Below are 23872 nucleotides of genomic sequence, written 5' to 3'. Positions count from 1 at the left end.
GATGTGATGTCATCTTGTGGCATTGAGGGAAGGCTGCAGTGTAATGGGATTTCCCAGGTTCCCAGGGGATAAGGCGCAGGGGGACATGTCGCCCTTCCGGTCCGTCGGGAACCCGTCAGCTCCCTGGGGTTCGGGCGATAGGGGCTGTCGGGGTGGGGGAATTCTGGCCTCTACCCAGGCAGCGGAACGTTCTGCGTGAGGATTCTGTTTCCCGGGAAAGCCAGTCTCGGGCTCCGGGCTCCGGCTGGCGGAAGTGACGGGTGGATTTGTTGACAGCGGAGCCTGTTGGGGAGCGGGGCGGGAGCGGACCCTCAGGAGGACACACAGACCCCCGCCCCCGGGGACCGGAACCGGAACGAACCTGGATCCCCTCTACCCAGGGAGCCGGGCAGGGGCCTCGGGCCAGGTGGGTGCCGGGGAGATCGGAGATAGGAGCATGCGGGGCCAGCCAGAGGTACCGGTCCCCCGGGGGGACCCGATCCCGATCCCGGATCCGCCCACTGCGGGGACCCGGTCCCCAGGCTGTCAGGGACCCAGGATCCACCCACTGCGCGGGGTGAGGGACGGGACCTGTCACACCCACCCACTGCCCCGGGGAGGATATTTGACCATCCACCCACAGAGGGGCATGGGAGGGAGCCTTGTATCCTCTGGATCCACCCTCGGGAGACATGATTCCCCACTGTGGGTGACCCCCTAAGAGAGGGGTAACCGTCCCCCCATTACCAGGGGTACCCAATCGGACCCCTGCCCACTGGAAAGGAGTGAGCAAAGACCCTCCTCCTTTCCCGGGATTGACACATGACAGAGGAGGATCCATGATCTGCACCTAAGCTATAGAGCCGATTTCCGTGGGACCTCTGCACATCTTGAAGGGCATTAAAGCAGCCCCAAAATGTCTTTTGGCACTTGTGGAACTGTATCATGACTCATTAATGACAATGTTGTAATACAATGTCCCGCAGGAGAGATCCTGTAAAAGGGTGGCAGCTCTCATGAAGCTGTTTTACGGGGTGACCTTTGAAATAGATTGGGAACAGGCACAGCAGCTCTTCCGGAGAGGCAGATGTATGTATCCCAGAAGGAAGTTTCGCCCTGTCTGTCCCTTCCTTCAAGGGACAGAAAGACCTGATTTTGACAGGGACCATTCTGCAGGCTGGTGAAACACCTCAAAATATCTTTGGAGGCCATTGTGATCTGGTGATGCACAGTGTTAATGTGAATCATAACAGGCTTTTCTGGAGACATTTTACTGGGTGGGTGACCTTTGCAAACAGCAGCAATGATCTTGTACTGTATTTTAACTTTAAAGGGAGTATCTGCGCCATAGTCATATACAAATGGCAACCTGTTCCCTGTTTATGATGTTTGGTGTGGTCTGAGCAGAGGATGAGCACCAAAGAATTCCTAAATTCTCAGCATAGCTTTGACACTATGAATATTTGAACTGTTCTGTGCCTCATTTTCCCTACCTGTAAAATAGAGATGATGATATCTCCTGCAACAGTTGGGATGATCAGTTAGTATTTGTTAAGTGCTTTGGAACTGTGAAGTGCCGTGTAAATGCAATATAAATTGACAATGCAGTTTTCCTTCAGAATGTAACCTATGCTGAGCTCTGGATTTACATTTAATCTGTTATTTTAAATAATCCCTTGTGATCTGTTCATGCTAATATTTGTTATGCCCTCTGTGTGGGCAAACTCATGATGCTGAAAGAGTCAGCCTTGCCAATCATCTCTGCAGCAGCAAATATGAAGGTTACGCACTTTGGCACTGAGCCACAATGAATCTGGCCTAGTCTCAGCACCAGGCTGAAGAGAGCACGTAATAGGAGAGGGGATTGATCTGAAGTCCAAGATACAAAGTCTAACACAGGCATTCCTAAGTGTGAGAACAGCGGCACCAGGCCTCTCATGTGGGTGAAGCTGGGAATGTCTTTAAAATGCAGATGTATCTTATAGAGGAGCAGCACCCACAGAAGCGTCTGTTTGGATCTGGGAGGCTGGGGGTGGAGGAATGCTGTGTCTCATAGTTTCCTTCATTTTAATGAATGCTGAGGGTGGTGTACTACTCCCCGGCTGCCTTGGATGGGGCTGATGGCTCTAGCCATCATGGGGCACATTGGTTAACAAGCTTGTTTCAAATACGTCTGTCCCCTTAGATCAACCCTCCTCCAAGATGGAAGGGGATCTGCCAGGGTGGGAAATCAGTACTCGACTTGTGCAGCTGGGGTTATAGTGGTGTCTCGGTCACTGTGTGCCTCGCTGTTTGGATCCCCTGCACACACATCCTTGACCCTTCACATATCCCAGGCAGTTAATTGCCCACCTTGGAAACCATGGGTGACAGTCCGGTAGCCAGGTAGACAACCAGCCAGCCGAGTGGTCTAGAAGAGCCCACACCTTATGATAATGGCTAGGCAGTAGAATCATAGACTATCAGGGTTGGAAGGGACCTCAGGAGCTCATCTAGTCCAACCCCCTGCTCAAAGCAGGACCAATCCCCAGACAGATTTTTACCCCAGTTCCCTAAATGGTCCCCTCCAGGATTGAGTTTACAACCCTAGGTTTGGCAGGCCAACGCTCAAACCACTGAGCTATCCCTCCCCCAGTATCTCTAGTTCACTTACAAATATGGTGCCTATACCTACTAAATGCATGCAACATTGTGTTCCCATCAGAGAGCCCCTTAGGGCTGGTCTACACTAGGGGGGATTGATGTAAGATACGCAACTTCAGCTACAAGAATAGTGTAGCTGAAGTTGACGTATCTTATTTTAACTTACCTCCCATCCTCACAGTGCGGGATCGACGGCTGTGGCTCCCCCGTCAACTCCGCTTCCACCTCTCACCCTGGTGGAGTTCCGGAGTGGACGGGGAGCGCGGCGGGGATTGATTTATCATGTCTAGATGAGACACGATAAATTGATCCCCGATAGATGGATCACTACACGGATCCGGCGGGTAGTGTAGACGTACCCTTATTTTCCCCCTCCCTGTTGCCTTGTGCCCCTAGTTAGGAACTTCAGGGCAGGGTCTTGTATTTTTGTGCCTATACAGTGTCCAGCACAATGGGGTCCAAATCTCAGCTGAAGCTTCTGGGCACTACTCTAATACACATAATGGTGAGTGCTCCTCTGTAGTGATAGTTTAATCCCTTCCCCCTAGATGATAGTGGGGTGCCTTTTGCATATGGTAATAGTGGTGGTTCTTGGGAGCTAAAGGATTAAAGCACAAATAATTTCTGCGCCCCAGTTCTATGAAATATCAGTCATCTGATTACATTGCAGTAGCATCCAACGGTGCTAATCAGGACTGGGACCCTGTTGCACTAGTCAATATACAAACATCTAGAAAGACACAGTCTGTGTCCTCTGTGAACTGGACTGAGACCACCAACTCATTTTACATCCCTTTAGCTCCTTATATTGCACCAGTCACCAGGGTATTGGAGCCATCAAGCAGCCATTGAGAGGTAATGACATTCAGTTGCTACCAACATGGCCCGAAATAGAATTGTGTGACCTGCAAGACCATCACTAGAAGTGAAAGGCTCCATCTCCCATTACCATCCTCTGAGTTAACCAGATCCTATATAAGATTTTTGTTGATTGCTGGGTTTAATTTTCTTTCTGTAAAGCCTATTTGTAACTGTTCTCATTCTGAAAGCTTTCTGTACCTTGGGCACAAGGTAGCAGAGAACTCAACCTACTTCTCCACTGGATAGTTTATTTAAATGGTTTTATGTCAGAATGGAGTAGGTTAAGATGAGAGTTTTGTGTCTGAAATTTGGGGAGGAGATTCTGCCCATTGCCTGGATATTTTATTTCCAGGGATGTTCATGGAAAGGGGAAGACACAACCACTTCACATCATCTGATGCTGAAGATCAGGTACAAGCAGATCCAGAATACAGGAGCCAAATTCAGCCATAGTTTCTGTTCTTGCTGAAGTCAGTGGAGTTGCACCCACTTACACCAGGCCCAGATTTGATTTAAAGAGGCTACTGTGGAAACTAGGGCTAGACTAAGTGGACGGCTGTTCCAAAACAAAGAGCAGTTCTGCTGATCTCTGCCTTTTTCCTTGAGTGGTTGTTTTCCGTGTTGGGTTAATTACTTGGTTGGCTCTTGTTCCTGGCACTGAAGCGCATTCTTTAAAGGAGAATTAATGAGACACAGAAAGAAGAACGGAGTTTTGATTTGCAACTCATGCTTCCCCCTAGGTTGCACAGAAATCTGTCCTGAAGCAAAGGGAGGGATCAGAAGGCTGGAGCCTGGGCTGATAGGAAAGCTAAGCCACAGCTGTGCTCCTGTCTCCCATGGGGACCATTCAATGCCTGAATCTGAGTGGCTACCTCATCCCTGAAGTCATGGTCAAAGCAGCACGCCAATTGACTGGAGCTTCTGAAGGGGGGGTGGGTTCCTGATTGATCTACCTGTCTGATCCATCTGACTGGTACCTTCCTGTGGGGCAGTGGCTATAGTGGAGATTCCAATTGGGGTTAGTTATGACATGGTGATGGTGAGGAAAATAGCCCGGGAATCCTTTAAGGAATGAATCCTCATGAGAGGAGGGACAGGAAGAGAGACCGAGTCGATATGTTTGCTGTTTTGTCCTTCTGCACTGAGTGTGCTGCTCTATGGAATCCCATGATGAAAAGCAAAGACTGGATGTTAAAGACATTTTGCAACAGCTGCTCAGCAGAGGTGGGACTGGAGAGAAGGAGAATGGCCATCAAACTCCTCAGTGGTGCTATGATCACTACTTGCACAGTCCTTTGGAGTGGAATCAGCTAACTCTGCACCTCAGCTGTCAGTAATTATTTGGTGGGATCTAGGTGATAGCCTTGGCTTTGAAGCATAGGCCTGGAAGTCAGGAGATATGGGTTCTATTCCCAGCTGTACCATAGACTCAATGCATAACTTTTGGCAAATTGCTTCAACTCTCTGTGACTCAGTTTTCCCATCTATCTAAAGAAATAGGAGAACAGTTCTATTTCCCAGGGTGCTGGTGGTTAATTAATGGTTATAAAGTGCTTTGAAAATATTTTATGAAAGCTGCTATAGAAGAGCAGTCTCAGGCGCCTAACTCTGTCTCTGCTACAACTCAGGTAAGTTATTGGTGCTCGTGGTCATCTTGGGTTTTCATTGCTTTGCTATTTCCATGTGGGGAGTGAGTTATAGTTAAGGGAAGATGCGGGTACAATATCCCACACTGGTGATGGCATGCAGCATGTAACCTCAGGGTTTACTGTGCACACACAAGAAAGCAGTGCAAGGATCTCTATAAAAAACCCAAGTGAGACACTAAACATGATGCAAATGCTGTGCTGTATGGAAAAGAATGATAGCAGAAGATTCAAGAGAGCAGATTTCTATCGCTTTGTGGGTGATATCCTGGTCTGGCTCAAGCTGGAAGCAGAAGCAGGGAGAGAAAGATGTTTAAACTGCTGCTCGGTGACCCCCTGCTGGCTGGTCCATGAGGCACCATTAACAGGGTACCACAGAGGAGCCTTCTCCTTTCTTCCCATATGCAGGGTGCTGCTGTGGGTCAAGAGTGTGGTCTGGAGTTGTGCCTTATCAGGAAGCGACCAGCCAGGTAGCTGAAGAGGGTGGCTTGGGACACAATCCTCAGGGGTGTACAGATGGGCCCGAACCAACATAGGCAATCAGAAACTGTTAAGACAGGGTGCAGATGAAATGTCTGCCCCTGAAGGGGAAGATGCCACAAATGCCTTTTTAGCTGTTGCTCTTAGTTTCAACACTTGTCAAGAAACTTCTTTCTGATGTTTAGATGGCAACAGCTAACAAAATTTCTGTATGGTACAACCTTATCTAACAACCACCCATCTCATGCACTTTCTGTCTGAAAGTATCCACAAGGTTTCTAGTGCCTGTTTTTGCGTCTATATAATGTATAAAGAAGGCCTCAAAGTGTTTCTTTAAAAAAAGTTTTGGTTTTGCCTGTGCCTCTGATTTTACACTAGAAATTCAGATGTCTGTCATGGCCATCCCAAGAGTCAAGAGAGTGAAAGCTGAGCAGTGGAGAAGGGAAGGAATTTTTAGTACAACTGCTTAGAACACTTAACTGCAATAGCTAATGAACATTTCAGTGAAAATATGTCTCTGTTAAAGATTTGCCCTCACTCATGCTCTCTCACACACGCCTCCTTCAAGTAATGTGTGATAAACATTTCTGAGACTCCCCAGAAGTTCTCCTGCAACACCAGAGAAGACCAGACTTTGCATTTCTGATATTTCTCAGATGAAAAACAAATAGGAAAAATCCTCAAACATTTCTGCCTGTCTTTATCCATCGTAAAGTAAAACAAAGCCCCCAGCCTAATTCTTTTTACAGGTCAGCTTTAAAGCCCCAGCTCCTCTGAGAACCTGATCCTGCAAACGCTTACACATGGGACTACTCACAAGTATTATTCATGCATATATGTGACTACAGGATCAGACCCTTAATTGTATTAAAAACAATGTCACTGCCCTGTTCTTGTAACTAGATTTCTGTGCCTGCATGTAGCCCCATTGACTTTGTGGGGGTTCATTCACATAGAGCCCAGTTGGCTTCATTAGGGCTTTATGCAGAGGTAGGAGTCTGCCCCTAAGGGAGGAATTGCAGGAATGTGGCTTTTGTTACTGACAAGACCTTAGGGAATTAAAATGGAGAGAAGTTATAAAGATTGATCTTTCTCTCCTAAGTACACTTTGCATTTCACTCAGCTTGGAAAATAAAAGTAGACCAGTCAGTTTCCTTTTGGTCTCTACTCAGTTTCATATCCTGCTTCTGGGGTCTGGTATAATCCTTTGGGTTTGGAGCTTTCAGCACTGCAGGGGAAGGTTCAAATTAAATACAAAGCAAAGTAGTTTAACTGAAATTAAAATAAATAGAATCCTAGATGTTAGAGATGGGGCAAGCTGCTAGGTCCCATCAAGTCTGCGGGCTGGATTGAACCCTACAGTATATTTTTAGTGATCTGCTCAGTCAAGTTTTATGTGACCCAAGCAATGTGGCTTCCCCCCACTTCCCTCTAAGAGGCTCATCTTCAGACAGATGCAGCTCACTGCTTGGAAGCTTTTTTCTAATATTTAACCTAATTAATGAACATGGTTCCCATTAGCTAACTAACCTTTATAGCATCATGGAAGCTTGGGGAGTGTTATTCCCATTTTACTCGTGGGGAAACCGAGGCATAGAGTGATTAAGGGCATTATTTGCTAATGGCCAAACATCTGCAACTCTCTTTGCTATCAACAGATGAACCTAGCCATCAGTGTCCCCCTAAGCACTGGCAGATTTTCAGGGTACTTTCCAATTTATTTTTCTTTTATCTGATTGTCTGTCTTTCGTCTGCCTGCAGATGTCCTAATGTCCCTGTAAATCCAGCTGGGAATCTCCTGAGGTTGGGGGGCAGGGATCCCTTGAATTGAAAAACTTCCTTCTGCCACAGTTCCCTGCTCCCCCTGCCTTCCACCTCTGTTCCCTGAAGATGGCATCTGACAGCCCAGAGTCGTTGATGACATTATGCACAGGCTACTGCCTCCGCAACCTGGAGGGGACCCTCTGCTACCTACTGGACAACGAGACTCTCCGGCTTCACCCCGATGTCTTCCTGCCGAGTGAGATCTGTGACAAGCTCGTCAATGAGTACGTGATTGACTTGTGTGGGGGCTGCTGTCCATCAGGGATGGTAGCTGGGGGAAGAAGCCAAGACTCGAGGGGAGGGATGCATACACTTTATACTCATTTCTGCTTGAGTCTTACATTAGAAATGTAGCTTTTGCCTAGCTTGTTTTTCCTGGAGAGCTCTGTCGTTGACTGGAAAACTAGTAGGGGTGTGCCCTTACAGGCACCATGGCTGGGAAAGCTGATAGAGGGAAAGAGATCTATATTTATACAGCACCCATCACAATGGAGTCCTAGTCTATCCCATTTTCTGGTCCTCCAGGGAGAGCTCCAACAAAATCAGAAAGATTTCATAGCTTAGAAAAAGTAGGGTGGTAAAAGAGGGGAAACGTTTTTTAAATTGAAAAATTCAAACCCCAGGGTGGAAAATAAAGAAAAATGCTTATTTTCTTGGATCTCTTGCAGTTCCAAGAATCTTGGGTGTTATTTGTAACAACAGGAGGAAAGAAAATGTACAGATGCAAGTGTGATTGTTATATTAGATGTGGGGCTTGATTCTCCATTGGCTTTAGGCACCGCTATGCTGCATTACAGTATAGAGGGCCTTTAAAGTCAGCAGATTTCACCACCACCCCAGCCTTGTCCAGGGAATGCCCCCAGTGTTAGGGGGCATTCCAGGGACTGGCCACCCATGGGCTATCCAAAGAGATCAGAGGGAGAGTCTCTCACACACACATGCTTTCACGTGGCTATAGCTGTGATGAAAATCCTACCAGGTGTGCCCATATCAACTCCACTGATGAGCTATAACCCTGTTACCTCTCACGTAGGTATGTGGAGCTGGTGAATGCAGACAGCATCTTTGAACCCCATGAGAGCTTCTTCACCCTGTTCTCAGATCCTCGGAGCACCAGGCTAGCCCGAATCCATTTGCGGGAGGACGTAGTGCAGGACCAGGACCTGGAAGCCATCAGAAAGCAGGTGGTATTGCATTTATGTCTTCCTGGCTGTCACTCTGCAGCAGCCCACAGCAGAGACCACTCACAACTCTCAGGGAGAACCATAGATTACTTGTACTTTTTACCTGCTTTATCAGAATCCTAGCTGTGGGGGAACTTCAGGCTTCTCCATCCCAGCCTTTCCCAGCGGGAGTCGCTGTAGGGAATGGAGTGGGAGCACTGACTGTGTGGGAGCTCAGAGTACTCTAGTCCTAGTTGCTCCCAGCAGGAGCCACTGTAGGGAACGGTCTGGAAATGCTGGCTGTGTGAGAGCTGAGTACTCCAGACCTGGCCTTTCCCAGCAGGAGTTGCTGTAGGAAAACTGACAGTGAAGTAATTCTAATATTTTGGCTTCCTGCCTTCCAGGACCTTGTTGAGCTGTCCCTGATTAACTGTGAGAAGCTGACAGCCAAGAGCCTGCAGACCCTGCTGAGCTTCAGCCACACTCTAGTTTCTCTTAGCCTCTTCGGCTGCAGTAATCTCTTCTACGAGGAAGAGAACCCAGGAGGCTGTGAAGACGACTGCCTGGTGAACCCCACTCGCCAGGTCTTGGTCAAGGACTTTACCTTCGAGGGGTTCAGACGCCTGCGCTTCCTGAACCTGGGCCGTATGACTGAGGGGGTGAACGTGGAGACATTGCTTCGACCTTTGGCCTCCCTCACTGCCCTGGATCTCTCTGGGATCCAGCTCAATGATGTGGCATTTCTGACCCAGTGGAAGGACAGTCTGGTTTCCTTAGTGCTTTACAACATGGACCTTTCAGAGGAGCACATCCAAGTGATCTCACAGCTCCGCAAGCTCAGGTCAGCAGATGCCTCCCTCCTCACTCGTTCGTTCTCCACTGGGAGTTGCAGGTGCTCAGAGATGCTCAGGATTGAGGATTAATTTTCCGAGAGCATTTTTCCCATCCCAGATTTTAGGTTTGTGGTGGTGGAAGAACAGAGCTTTCCCTCAAAAGCACTTGATCATTCACTCCCTTTGCAGCCCAAAGCCCTTGCTGAAGCCCATAGAGGTTTTTCCTGCATAAGGACAGCAAGATCAAGCACTCGGAGGGGGCTCCCTATTTTTATACCTGATCCTCAGTCATAATTACTCCTGGTCTGTGGGGAACACTTGGATGCTGGTATCACAGCAATAATTGCAGTGTGAAATCAGAACTGACTCCCACAGGTTGCTTATCTAATGAGGAAGTCCAATGTTGAAGCCTAGCTCATAGATAAGAGAAAAACTTAGCACTCAGTGGTTGGCTTAAAACATCTGATCACTGAGCTCCACCAAAGCCCATTGAACATGAAATAAGCAACAGACATTGCTCTGAGCACAGAATTAGGGAAAGAGGATGATCCAGGAAACAGTATCATCCAAAGCAAATAGGCACCCATGGTCTACCAGTGAGAATTAGTGCTGTCACATGACTCCATAGCTGCAAACAGCGAGCACCACAGTCACCAGTGAAACTGCACATTTGGTACCAGGAATAGAATGCAGGCTTTTCTGGTCCAAAACCACAGGGCTTTACCATTCAAATGAAAGGAGCCTGTCCACCCGTCTTATCGTTTATAGTCTGTGGTTACTAGGGGGCTCCATGTTCATACACGTTAGACGTGTCAGAAAAGCACCAGAGGTAAAATTTTCAAAAGCATCCAAGTGACTTAGGAGCTAGGTCCCATTTTTAAAGTGATGTAAGCGCCTAAGTCCCACTGATTTTTGTTGACTTTAACTCTTAAGTTCCCACAGCACTTTAAAAATGGGACTTCGGCTCCCAAGTCACATATGCCCGTTAGAAAATTCCAACCTATGTGTCTTTAATCACTAATGTGCCACCCAGTCCCTCCCTCTCTCTCTCTCACATTCTGGTAGGAACATACCTGACCATCTGTCCAGTAGGGGGTACCGGAGCCACCACATGCCCTCTGTGGGTAGCTGTTGTACTGAGGAAATGTATTACTATTATTACATGGTTTATTAACTTAATTTTATGTTGTGTTTTTCATATAACATCAAACATTTAAAACTATAGGGCAATGGTGCTGGTGTAATAGAGATTATTAAGATCTCTGTACAATGTCATGGATACAACAATATCCAGTCTGGAAAAGAAAGAGACCAAGGGAGGAATCAGAGAGCTTCTGTCATTAATTTTGGGAGATGAGGTAACACTCCTTTCTGGGGATGAGAAGATCTTCTGGTGCAATTTGATCCCCAGGTAGAAGATATGTAGCCAGTTCCATGGTTAGAGAAATGATCAGATGCCTGTTTATGATGAAGACTGGGAAGGTAGGTTGCTCAGCCTACAGTAGTTGCCATTCTGATTATTTAGCTGAGTAATTCTTCATACTCCATTCTGGACAGGCCCCCACCAGGGATCTGTTGGTGTATAATCCAAGGGTACTGCGTGCACTTAGGTTATACACAGGACTCCATCCTGATGCTAGTTCCACAGAGTCACATCCCTGTATCTTGGAAAATCAGCAGTTGTGCTTGTGAACGGTCTCTGCAGGGCTGGGTTTGACCTGAAGGGATGGGGGAAGCCCCACTTGATGCTCTCCAGACTCTGAGATGCTTGCTCTCATTTTCAGGCACTTGGATATTTCCCGAGACCGGCTGTCCAGTTATTACAAATTCAAGCTGACCCGGCGGGTGCTGAGCCTGTTTGTGGATAACCTGGTAAACCTCTCCTCACTAGATATCTCAGGGCACACCATGCTGGAGAACTGCACCATCTCAAACATTGAGGAGAAAGTGGGTCAGACAAGGTAAGGCTAGAAGGCCAGGTAGGGATGGAGGTCACTGTGGATCTGTGGGAGGGGAGATTTCATTGAAAGCGGCAGGAAGGACAAATCTCTCTCTTGGCCTCTCTCCAAGTGGGATTGACCACCATGGATGAGGGCTTCAGAATAGTCATTAATTAGCCCTACCTGGCTTTCATTCACATCCACATAGGTTTTGCAGCTGTCCTTTTCCTTATACAGTACCCACTTACTGACAGCTGTAAAAATAGTTTATATATCATTCGCTTCCCTCCAAAAAGACCACAAAGCCCTCCACAGACTGTGCTCAAAGTGGTTTGAGCATTGGCCTGCTAAACCCAGGGTTGTGAGTTCAATCCTTGAGGGGGCCACTTAGGGATCTGGGGCAAAAATCTGTCTGGGGATTGGTCCTGCTTTGAGATGAGGGTTGGACTAGATGACCTCCTGAGGTCCCTTCCAACCCTGATATTCTATGAACTCTTGTCCACCACTGAAATGCAGTGAGTTCTGGGGAGGAGCACAGCAGCCTTCCTGCATCAGCTTCACTACACAACAGTTTTTAGAAGTGTTAGCAAAGAATTACTTCTGCAGTTATGACTGCAGATATTTTAGGGAGCTGGAATTACAGTGCTAATATTGAGATTTGTCAATACCACGCCCAGTGAGAGCCTAACTTCCTTAGGCCCCTTTGAAATCCCAACCAGCATCTACAGGGAGCACTCTTATCTCTCGTTCCAAATCAGCCAGGAATTTTTCCCTCCCATATTCTGAGCTGTTACAGTGTGAAAGCAAAACTGCTGTGCTACAGCACTGGCTCCTTTACAGAATTCGTGGAAAACATAGGCTGTAGATCTTCAAGGAATACTGCAGTGATGCAGCAATCACTGTTGATAGTGTTCTAAGTCAATACCGGCCCAATGCTTCATTGGAATGAGAGGGGTGTTGAGCTGATGGCGGTCCTTCAGAGGAGACATAAAATCAGGTTCCTGACTAGTTATGATCATTAGAAATCCCATGGCCTTTTTATAACAATCAGTTGTACCCCTGCTGTCCTAACCAACCTTGGGTAACTATAGTCTCCCTGCCTGAATTCCTGTTGTCACTGCTGTTGGACACATTCACTTCTTGTGCAGAACAGTAGGGATCATCTGTGATGAAAGGTCCCATCAAGGAGGATGATGTGACTGTCTTTAAAGATGCGATTGTCTTTAAGAAACCCTTCCTGGGATTTTGATGGGATATGACTGAATTTAGACCCAGCTGCTCTGGCTTGTTGTGACGTGTAATCAGAGCAGACAGGGAGCTGCATAAGCAGAGCTCAGACATGGATGATCTCTTCTTTTCCCAGCATTGAGCCATCAAAGAGCAGCATTGCCCCCTTCAGGGATCTGAAACGACCGCTTCAGTTCCTGGGCCTCTTTGAGACCTCTCTTTGCCGTCTGACGCATATCCCAGCCTACAAGGTAAAGGGCCAGTGGGAAAATTCTCAAAAAGGGTCTGAAGTTAGAGAGTCTGCCAGCATATCAGAGCTCTCAGGCTCTGTGGACGGGATACATGTGCCTTTTGAACTATGGGTCTCCCTGCTGGAAGAATGCTGCAGTGGTGCAAGGTCCCTGCCCTATGCTGTGTTTGTGAGGGGAAAAAACAGCCGTTTAGAAAGGAGCCTGGTAAAGACACACATGCACCCTGTCCATTCCCCACCCTGCTTGTAGCACAAAGGGCACTCGACAATGGGTGTCTGAGGCTTAAGAAGTAGCCATGCATAACCCTGCAAAGAGATACCACCCTGCCCTGCAGGGACCACTTCCTGCAGGGCTGGGCTGAGAGGTAACTCAGCCTGTGTGCTGATATCTTGGGCCTCATCAGAATGAATCCTGCTTCCAGTATAGAAAGGGGCTGAGAGAGTGCATGCAACATTTGAGCTGCCACCTACAGACGCCTCTCCCTGCGGATCTCCCATTCTCTTGCTGGCCGCTCTCCTGAACGACCCCCTCTCTTGCTGGTCTCTTCCTCCCTGGACATGATTTTTTTCCTTTCCTTGCTACCAGGTGAGTGGGGACAAGAATGAAGAGCAGGTGCTGAACGCTATCGAGGCATACACTGAACACCGGCCCGAAATCACGTCCCGGGCCATCAATCTCCTTTTTGATATCGCCCGCATCGAGCGCTGCAGCCAGCTGCTGAGAGCACTGCAGGTGAGCACACAGGCACTTACCCACAGGCAGTGCTCACCGCCCTTGAGCACAGTCAGATTTAGGGGGAGGGGAATTTTACAGCACAAAAATCAAACCTTTCCCCATGACTTAGGGCTTGATCCAAAGCCCATTAAAGTCAATGGAAAGACTCCCATTTCCTTTGGCTTCAATGGGCTTTGGATCAGGCTCCTAAAGAGGAAGTTTCAGGAGCATGATGGAAATAGGGTCCTTGATTTTAGGAGGTGTCTTATGATCTCATTGAGCAGCCTGTTCTAGCTGTGCCTGGGCTCTTCGTCCCTGGAATGCTTGTATTGGTCTTTGCCTGCGTAGGGGTAACGGTTACAGAGGGCCCAGCTGGGACTAAATGCTCCCTTTGTTTCTTTGTAGCTGGTGATCACAGCTCTCAAGTGTCACAAGTACGATAAGAACATCCAGGTGACTGGGAGCGCAGCCCTTTTCTACCTAACAAATTCAGAGTATCGGATGGAGCAGAGCGTGAAGCTGCGGCGTCAGGTGATCCAGGTGGTGCTGAATGGGATGGAGTCTTACCAGGAAGTGACAGTAAGAGCTCAGTCAAACTTCACCATGCTCTCACTGTTCTCCCTCTTCCCTTTCTCCCAGTAAAAGGCCATTTCCAGTACTTTGCACCTTCTGGGCACTTTGAGCCTATTGAATGTGTACCACGGCATGCCCTAGAGAAGCCGTTGCCTATATCTGGTCATGCATTCACTTTATGGGTGGGCGGGTGCAATTTTATGTGGGATCGACATTGTACATGTGATGGTGACATAGTTCAGTAGTAATATGGGGGAAGAAAGAGGCGATAATGGTGCATGTGTATTTGTGGCAAAGGTGACTGGCTTTGGATTGCATGTGGAGCGTGCAGGTGCTGGTGGGATTGGGTAGCAGATGGAGAGTGTGCATGCGGTGAGAGGGTTGAGCTGTAGGCTGGTGAAGCTATTGTGTGGGGAGTGCATATGCAGCATGGTGTTGGGTTGGAGGGTGATGCATGTGTATGTTGTGTTTGTGTTGAGATGGAAGATAGTGACAATGCTGTGTGGCAACTGTACATGTGACTATGGGGTTTTGCACATACTTGTAGGATGGTCCATCATGTCAGCCTACCTTCACCTTGTTCTTCTTCCCCCTGGTAGGTGCAGCGGAACTGCTGCCTGACACTGTGTAACTTCAGCATCCCAGAAGAACTGGAATTCCAGTACCGTCGTGTCAACGAGCTGCTGCTGAACATCCTTAACCCTACTCGGCAGGATGAGTCCATCCAGCGCATCGCTGTACACCTCTGCAATGCCTTGGTCTGCCAAGTGGACAACGACCATAAGGAGGCTGTGGGCAAGATGGGGTTTGTCATGGTTGGTATGGTCCCAGGATGGCTGCTAATCCCTACCCCAGACTGGACTTGAGTCCCATGGGAAAGTACTTTCTATGACTTCCATTGGAAGTGTCCGTGGAGTAGGGCCAGTAAATAATCCAGCCCCAGAGTGTCACAGAAAAGTATTGCAGTCAGGGAAAGCTAGAGTCTTAGCAGTGTTGTCCTATCATGGAATCCACCATCCTCAAGCTGAGCCCCTTGAAAACATGCCAGCAGGGGAAGTCATTACTTCCTTGATGTGCTATTAGAGGCAGTGGCGTAGCCAGGTGAAGGGAACAGGGGGAGCAATTAAAAAAAAAAAAGGCACCACCCACTGCGGCGCTTTTACTCACCCGGAAGCGCTCCAGGTCTTCGGCGGTGGGTCCTTCACTCGCTCCGGGTGTCTTCGGCGGCACTGAAGGACCGCTGCCAAAATGCCGCCAAAGACCTGCAGAGCAAGTGAAGGTCCCACCGCAGAAGTGCCGCCGAAGACCCGGAGTGCCACCAGGTGAGTAAAATAAAAGCGCTGCAGCGGGTGGCGCCTTTTTTTTTTTATCGATTTTTCCCCTGGGTGAGTACAAAGGCGCCAAGAAATTGACAAGGTGCCACTTGTGCTCAGTGGGGGAGGGCCACTGCCCTGCTCCCCCTCTAGCTACAAAATGGCCCAGCAGGTCAGGAAGGCTCTGCTGCCTGTCCAGAGATAGGAAAAGCTGCTGCCCATTTGGAGATAATAAAGTCTGCAGAACCTTTCCATTGTGGTTACTCCCTTCACACCTCCAGTTACGTAATATTGAGTGGACACATTTCTTTGTCTCACTTGACAGACAAGACTGTCCAAGTAATGGACCAGAAATTGTGCATGTGGGTGTATGTACAATTTTGGAGGGTTTCCAAGTCCTTCTAAAGGGAGATACTGCTAATTTTTTTACATAATCATAATCTCTTCCTGGCTTCAACTCTCCTGCCTCACATTCCAGTTCCTTATTCTCCCCTTCAAGATTCTGCTTGAATCCTCTCCCATACCTCTGCCCTCATTTCCGCCAACAAAATTTCCTATGCCCCAAGCTCTTCCCTGTCTTTTCTTTGGTCTCCTTCACCCACTCTTGACTTCATGGCTCCTTCCATGCTCCCCCTTGAGTTTGCAACAGCCTCCCAGTTAAAGTCCACCAACTTCTGAGGACCCAACTTTTTCATGAAGCTATAAAGAGCTCACACCAGACTATTTATTTCTCACTGGACTGTTCTGACCTGAACTCTGCCTTTTTGTGCCTTTAACCAGGGACCTGTTATCTGGATGGTACAGGTCATCTGTCGTACTGTGCTGTGTGAACCAGTGGAATCGTTGTTTATACATTGCCACTGAAGCAGAGAAAATAACACTAAGCTCAAAAGAGATGGGAAGGGTGTTTACACCTTTGAATCAGATTCCATATGCATAGAGCCAAATCCAATCCATGAGTAAGCATAACTGCAGTTACTTCAGTGAGAGCTGTGCCAGACTCTGTCAGGGTTCAGTTTGATGTACAGTCTTTATTTTAATCTCTGTGATTCCTGGCCTGTTCCCAGACCTGCTCTTACGCTTCTCATTCCCTCTTCTCTCTGCCCACAGACCATGCTAAAGCTGATTCAGAAGAAGCTGGTGGATAAAACAGTAAGTGTTTCTTCTTAAAATCTGTAAGCAAAATATACTCCATTTATATTCACTCTGACCCTGAGGTGGAGCGGTCAGCCCAGGGGTGCTAGGAATCCTGTCACATTGCACCAGCAATCTCCCAGGTGTCCCCAGGGGCTTGTGGGGACTTGGATCCTCTGAGTAAACTGGATAACGGTAATGTTTGTGTTGGTGGGTCTGAACTGATTGAAAACTGGTCCCTTCCGAGGTGACAGCAGTTCCCCATCCTTCCAATTAGTTTGCATTGGGCTCCTTTATTACAGGCGCTCTGTCTGCAGTTGCCCATGTCACATACTTCATTCCACTGTGTTTTAACGTCTCCTTCCCTCTGGCTCAGTGTGATCAGGTGATGGAGTTCTCCTGGAGCGCCCTGTGGAATATCACAGACGAAACCCCCGATAACTGTGAGATGTTTCTCAACTACAGTGGCATGAAGCTCTTCCTGGAGTGCCTGAAAGTAAGTGCTGCCCAGTATCCTCTACACCAGAGGTTCCCAAACTCTTCTTATTGCGTATCCCCTTCCAGATCTACCGGCTACCCGCATATCCTTACCCTTCTCATCGCTGAGACTTTGTGTGCTCTTCTTAACACTACCTGTCTTTAGCCATCTGTCCATATTTCACTGTTACATATAGATATAGTCATAGTGTGCAGGAACCTGACTAAGTTCTGATCTCAGTTAGACTGGAAAGTTGCTGGGCAACTGAACCTGCGCTGTATGATGATTGGAGCTGAGGGTTCTTTAAATTAGCATCTCTGTGTTTCTGTATTCTCATTGGTACATCTTGAAGTAAATTAACTACCAGATTTTATATAACAAATTCCCACAGAGTTTTAAAGCTTCGTCTGAGTAGCCTATTATGAAAATGCAATAAATAAAATAATTAATAAATAAAATCCACCATTACACAATTTCTCACAAGTAGCCCCCAGCGATATGGTACGCATACCACAGTTTGGGAACCCCTGCTCTCCACTGTCACACAGTCGTGTTTGGGACTGAGTCCTGGCTCATCTGATCCCTGCTAAAAGCTTCATCTGTTGAATAAACGGAAAAGACTTATACACACTCTGCCCATTTCCCCCTCCACATACATACATCCTATGAGCACAAGGAAACGGCATACTTCTACCTCATTTACTCTCTCTCCCATTCCCTGTCTTGTGCCTGGAGATGCATGTCCCTCTAGTGGCCATGTCAAGCAGTGGAGAACTGTCCCTTGCTTTGCAGTGGTTTGGTTCTCTCCCACCTGTCATGTGTTTTGAATGCTAGAAACCTCACCACACCAAGAGGAGAGCTCCATTCCTGACTGCTGGGAATAGTCTGCCTTCCTGGATTTGCTGCATCATCAATCACAATGGTCATACTTTTGTTTTACACATGTTCCTTGATTCCTCAGGAGTTCCCAGAGAAGCAGGAGCTGCACCGTAACATGTTGGGGCTTCTGGGAAATGTGGCGGAGGTAAAAGAGCTCCGCCCACAGCTCATGACCTCCCAGTTCATCAGTGTGTTCAGGTTGGTGCATCACTGATCAAGAAGCAGTATGGTCTAATGGTTAGAGCTGTGGACTGTGAATCAGGAGACCTGGCTGCTCTTCCTGACTGCCATTGAGTCATTGTGTGACGTAGGGCAGTCATTTAACATTTTTGCATCAGTTTCCGTGCCCCTGTTATAAAGAACAAAAAAAGGATAGTGGAACTCGCCCAGTTTGTAAAGTGCTTTGGAATCTTTAGAGGATGGCTGCAATCTAAATACAAAGTATGATCAATAAAACCAGTTTGGGAAGCTGGTGTTTGTCAAGCTGTTTTGCATAGGTTGCTGTGTCCAGTCCAGTTAGGAGGTAATAACTTATTTGATGAGCTCTGGTTAGAGTTCACAGGGGCTGCACTGTTTGCCTACTAAGTTTTTTGTCCCTGATGTGCTGCATAAGGCTATCCTTGCACCTCTGAAATCTTATCTTCTCTCTTGGCAGCAACCTGTTGGAGAGCAAAGCAGATGGGATTGAGGTATCTTACAATGCATGTGGAGTTCTCTCCCACATCATGTTTGATGGCCCAGAGGCTTGGGGTATCTGTGAGCCACGCCGAGAGGAAGTAGTAGACAGGATGTGGGCAGCCATCCAGAGCTGGGACATTAACTCCAGAAGAAATATCAATTACAGGTGAGGGATGTTGGATCTTGGCCCATTTATTCCAGGAGTGGGGATTGTCCCAAGAAGTAACCTCAAGCATGCTGAAGTCTGCAAGAAAGGTGGAGATTTAATCAAGTGTAGAACTTCTCCCTGGGGTGAGGAAGAAATTTCCCACATGGACATACTATTTTAGTTGGGTTTTTTCAACTTCCTTTGAAGTATGTGGTACTGGCCACAGTTGGAGATTAGAGGGACCATTGGTCTAATCTGGACAGGCAATTGCTACACTTCTAAGTCGAATATGGAGAAAATTAAAATAGTCTGTATCCCTAGTATCTCTTGAGGGAACACAGTAGGACTAGAATTTGTCCTGCATGTTTCTGGTGGATTCGTATTATGCAGGAAACATGGAATCTTACCGTCTTAGTCTGCTTAAAAACATTTATCTACGGAATCCCTCTCTTGCTGTTGGTTAAATTCCGATTCCTAATGAAAGGTACAGCTAGGGTGAATGTCCCTGTCTCCACTAAAGGGATTGCTGCAGCCTTCAATCTGACTTTGGGGATGTTTAGACAAGCCTCCCAAAATTCCCTTCTGGTGTTACAGTGACTTGTGGAATAACCCTAAAGCTCCTCCTGTGAGAGCTGCGTCAGGAACTCTGGAATTCCACAATGCACTAGACTAGTACAACAACAGATGGAATGAATTGCTGGTGAGGTTGCAGTACAAGTGTGATTCCAACACCTGATTTGCAGTGTAGATGCACTTCACTGTTGTAAGAACAAATGGCGCAACCATTGTTTATGAATGATCAGTGTCCCCCAGTTGTGCCTTGGCCTAGGGTAGATAGAGGCCCTTTAACTGTAACCCATCTATGGAGTGATCAGCACTGCTGAATTTCAGCTTTCTTAAGGAAATGTGACTGGAACATGATAGAAATTAATTCCCCATTTAATCCTTCAGAGCTCGTTCTCCGTGCCACATGGTAGTATTAAACAGCAGGGATTGAGCCTGTCAGTACCACAAACTATGACTGACTCTTGGATACCGGAAGCTGATATGCCAATGAGCTTTACTGTTGTGTAATGTATTAGCTCTGACTGTGAAGCTTCCAGTACCAAAACAGGAAAAGATGCTGGAACAGCAGCTTTTGGGTTTCTCATTTTTTTCTTTAATATTTGTTGCAGGTCATTTGAACCAATCCTTCGACTCCTTCCGCAAGGGATCTCTCCTGTCAGCCAGCACTGGGCTACTTGGGCTCTCTATAACCTCGTCTCTGTTTACCGTAAGTCCCTCCATAGAGAACATTATAAATGCAGTGCAAAGGTTGGGGCTGTGAATCTCCATACACTGTGCCTGTTAGACAGCAGAGGTGGTGAAAGGTCAAGGGAAACTATTTTCAGAGGCCTGTAGATTAATGCAGAGTATGTGGCTAACTCCAAGGCAGCTCCTTGAAGTTACCAAGGATGTTCAAGGGATGTAGCCAGAACTAGGAAGACAACATAGACTTAGTGCATGAGAACAGCCTTCTGGAGCTTCCATCACTCTAGCAAGCTTGAGTGCTGAATTGGTTTCTATTTCCGATACTTCTGCAGATTGGATGCACCTAAGAGGCTGAGCCACTAGAAAGAGAAACCTGTATCCTATGGCTTACCAGCCAGCAACCTTCTCACTGCTTCTCTGTCTCCTCTTGATTTGAGCTCATTGCCTTGGGAGAAGAGTCAGGCTGCAGAATGTAGAGATTTGACCTAGTAGGAGTGAAGATTCCCAGGATTCTATTTCCCCCTTCTTTACAGCTGACAAGTACTGCCCGCTGCTGATCAAAGAAGGTGGAATGCCCCTTCTGAAGGAGGTGATTAAGATGGCTTCAGCACGCCAGGAGACCAAGGAAATGGCCCGGTAGTATATAAGCATGAGATTAAAGCTATCAAATATAGGCCAATGAATATGTAATTAGGGATGGAGAGAACACAGTAGTAGTGTGCATAAGTAGATAGAAAAGATGGGAAGGATATAAGTGAATTGAGAGTTGTTCATAGATGGGGAATAGACAAGGAGAATGGGTGGATGAGTTTGGTGGATAGGACAGTAAGGTATCAATGGACTGCTGGAAGGTATCTAGATGAATAGTAGAGCCATACCTCTCAACTGGATCTGATTATAAGGATAGCCTCCCGTTTATTTCCATCCCTCAAACCTGGTGTTATCTTACTGTTTATACATGTACATCATTGACACCAGAAGAACTGAATCACGTGACAAAATTGATGGAGAATGTCTTACGTAGTAAAATGAATCTACCATTTTCCCAAGCTTCTTCCTCTGACGTTTGGTATCAGAACCTTCCTTTTAGATCATTCTTTCAGATTTTAAAAGCCAGTTGTATACATCTAATCCATGGCAAGTTGAGAGCTATGACTTGATAGATATAGGGAAAATTGAAAAGATGGGTGGATATTTGCTGGGAATATGTGTACTGTGTATAAGTGACAGACACTTCCAGTAGCTGAAAGAATGATAAATGGTGGAGGAGATTAATGAAGTTTATGGAGTAGGAGATTGAATAATAGGGTAGATGAATTGTGTATGGGTCAGAAGCATGAATGACAGGGACAGTAGAAGAATGGCGAATGGAAGGTATATGAATAACATGGTAAGTAGATGGTAGATGGCAAGGAATAGCTAAATTGTAGACATATGGGTACAAGGATAGATGACAGAAAAGGTGAATGATGGATGTTTGGATGAGCAGATTATTAGATGTGTTGATGACAGGAAGGTATTTGGATGGGAGATGAGGGTGTGATGGCCAGTGAATAATGGGTGGGTTGATAAATGGACAGGTGTGGATCTGGATGTATACTAATGTTGGAAGGGATTAGATGTAGGTGGGTAATTAGATTTGGTTTTGTTGAGATATACTAGTCACACAGGTACTGGGTTGATGCATGTCTCAGGATAGACTGCCTAATACATACACATTTAAATGTAGGTGACGGTGCCTTATGCTTGTGACCCACTTCATTATTTTCCTAGTCTTTGAACTAAACCTTTTCTCCTTGTCCTTATTTTGTCCATAGGAAAGTTATAGAGCACTGCAGTAACTTTAAAGAGGAGAACATGGACACTTCCAGATAGAGGCAATGATCTAACAACGCCTCTTGCCAGCACTGTATCCAGCTTCTCTCTAATTCACTGTATATAGAGAGGTCTCTTTCTCACCAGCTTGGCTGTTGGAAGGAACCTGTGTGTGTGTGTGTGTATGGGTGGGGGTGTGTGAGAGAGAGAGAGACCCTCAGTAGATGAAGGTGCACAGGGGTGGGGTGGGGGGGACCTTTTGCACAACAAATGCTTTCCTTAAATTAGTAGGTTTTTCGTTATGAAGTACGGATTGAAGTTTTATGTATATGATTTCTGTATAAAAAACAAAAAAAATCATGTATCTTTTGACCTTTTTTAGACCACATGAGAAGCCTCAAATTAATGTGAGCTTGAAGATCTAGCTGTGTGATTGATATTGTGACTTTTTTTTTATTTCACACCTTTAGACAATTCCCCTTCATTATATTGCATGAGGTCCTGTCATGTTCACAAGAACAGCCAGTCCAGCATCATGGCCACATCTCTACAGTGGGATTGTAGGCACTGATCAATGATTTATTTGCCTAGAGGGGAAAAATAATGGTAAGAGATTGAGACCAAAGGGATCCTAATATTTGTAAGTAGAATAGAAAGGGGAGAAAGAGCCTTCAAGCCATTTCAGTTGGTGGTTGTATGGGGGTGCTACTAGTGGAAGCTTGATGGATTGTATCAAGTGCATTTGGAAATTCCTTGCTGTAAAGCATTCCCATTAACCCTTTAAAGCCAGGAATTGTGACTTTTCCCAGTACCACTACAGTGGTAGCTTTCAACCACCTGGCATCACACGATGAAGGAAAGGCCAGGAAACCAGCTGTCCTGCCCTTGAGAATGGAGGGTGTTTTCTGCAAGGGATACTGTGCAGTGAAGAATCAGGTTCATTCACAGAAGGGTCCAATCTCTCTGGCTCTCCATGCAAGTCCTTTTACCACCTCTTGTTTTTAAATTGCGTATTCTGTGTTTTATGGTAAAGGCTGCACACACCAGAGGGTGGGTTTCCCCTCACCCATGGACAGCTCTCTCTGGGACCCAGGCCAGTCATTACAGCATGATTTGGTGACTTTGGAACTTGTGAGGGACTGGGAGTTTTCTCTCTTTTCTTACATCTGGGCCAACATTTGCCATGTTAAATGGGGATTTAGCCTTCCTGTCTGTCAAACACATTGCAGCACAAACCCTTTGGTCAAGAGGGCCGACTGAAATTCCACTCCACTCACACACACACTCTCCATGTCTTCTGGGAGACAAAAGGCCCCACTTTCCTCCAATTCATGCCAGTACTAACCAGTACAACTGTATTTGCCTCAGTGGCATTATGCCTGATTTACACTGGTGCAAGTGAGAGAGAAATCCAGCTCAGGATCTTCATCTGTATGACTTGCCAAGGTTTGCCTTAAATCTAGGTCCCCCAGCAGCACATTGTGCAACCTGCAGAACGCAAACTTAGGAACCCTCTCCTTGTCCTGGTTCTTTCACAGTTAAGATAATCTTCTTCCCTTAGAAAAGGCTATGAATCCAGGAGGAACCAGGAGAGATTTGGCCTACTTGAGCTGGCACATTTCAGGACACTGAGAATGCCACTGTCCCAAGGCCGCTCTCTCCTCCTATCTATTGCGCTCTGATTTGATTCGCTGCTATGGCTGAGGTTCTTCTAATGCTCGGGGTAAATGCAGTGGTCATTGTGCATGATATGGACAATTCTTAGAGCCACGAAGTGACACTTTAAGTGACAGAACCCAACTGCCCTGGAGAGGTTTAGTTTTTCTGCCCAGATGGTGTTAATGTATTTTTTTTTCCTTTTTAACCCTATGTCATTTGTTTTGATGTTGGGCTTTGTTTGTTTGTTTTGTTTCCTTCCTTTTAAGTACTTTTCAAACTTATATATAGATATATATACTTATGTCGCTTTTGATTGTTTTCATATGTTTTGGAAAACTTGACAAATTGTACTTTTGAGGTTCTTTGCTTCAAATGTATTTCCC

At 46.6% G+C, this 23872-nt stretch overlaps 2 protein-coding genes across 3 annotated transcripts in view; one reads left to right on the top strand and one right to left on the bottom strand.

Annotated features, from left to right (window-relative positions):
- TBC1D13 (TBC1 domain family member 13) overlaps positions 1–14911 on the bottom strand; it is a 31063-nt gene extending 16152 nt beyond the window's left edge. Inside the window, exons 1-2 of the mRNA XM_044992779.1 lie at positions 14705–14911; positions 8456–8596 (exon numbers count right to left, since the gene is read on the bottom strand). The gene's annotated coding sequence lies outside the window, so the exon portion shown is untranslated. The remainder of the gene's footprint in view (positions 1–8455; positions 8597–14704) is intronic.
- Positions 193–22066, top strand: ZER1 (zyg-11 related cell cycle regulator). 2 transcript variants are annotated; one of them, XM_044992777.1, is made up of 16 exons: positions 193–406; positions 7461–7657; positions 8467–8617; positions 9001–9437; positions 11214–11390; positions 12733–12847; positions 13433–13579; positions 13967–14140; positions 14734–14949; positions 16558–16599; positions 16958–17077; positions 18021–18136; positions 18594–18782; positions 19940–20037; positions 20549–20651; positions 21833–22066. In XM_044992777.1, the coding sequence occupies exons 2-16, from the start codon at positions 7500–7502 to the stop codon at positions 21888–21890; spliced, it is 2301 nt and encodes a 766-aa protein (XP_044848712.1). In that variant the 5' UTR covers positions 193–406; positions 7461–7499; the 3' UTR covers positions 21891–22066. The 2 variants fall into 2 exon arrangements, with proteins under 2 accessions (XP_044848712.1, XP_044848711.1); XM_044992776.1 differs by having other exon boundaries at positions 7371–7657.
- Positions 22067–23872: the final 1806 nt, after the last annotated feature.

The sequence above is a fragment of the Mauremys mutica genome, chromosome 18 (assembly GCF_020497125.1).
Source record: "Mauremys mutica isolate MM-2020 ecotype Southern chromosome 18, ASM2049712v1, whole genome shotgun sequence".
Taxonomy (NCBI): domain Eukaryota; kingdom Metazoa; phylum Chordata; order Testudines; family Geoemydidae; genus Mauremys; species Mauremys mutica.
The sequence above is the reverse complement of the archived record's forward strand: the minus strand, read 5'-3'. Positions and strand labels throughout refer to the sequence as shown.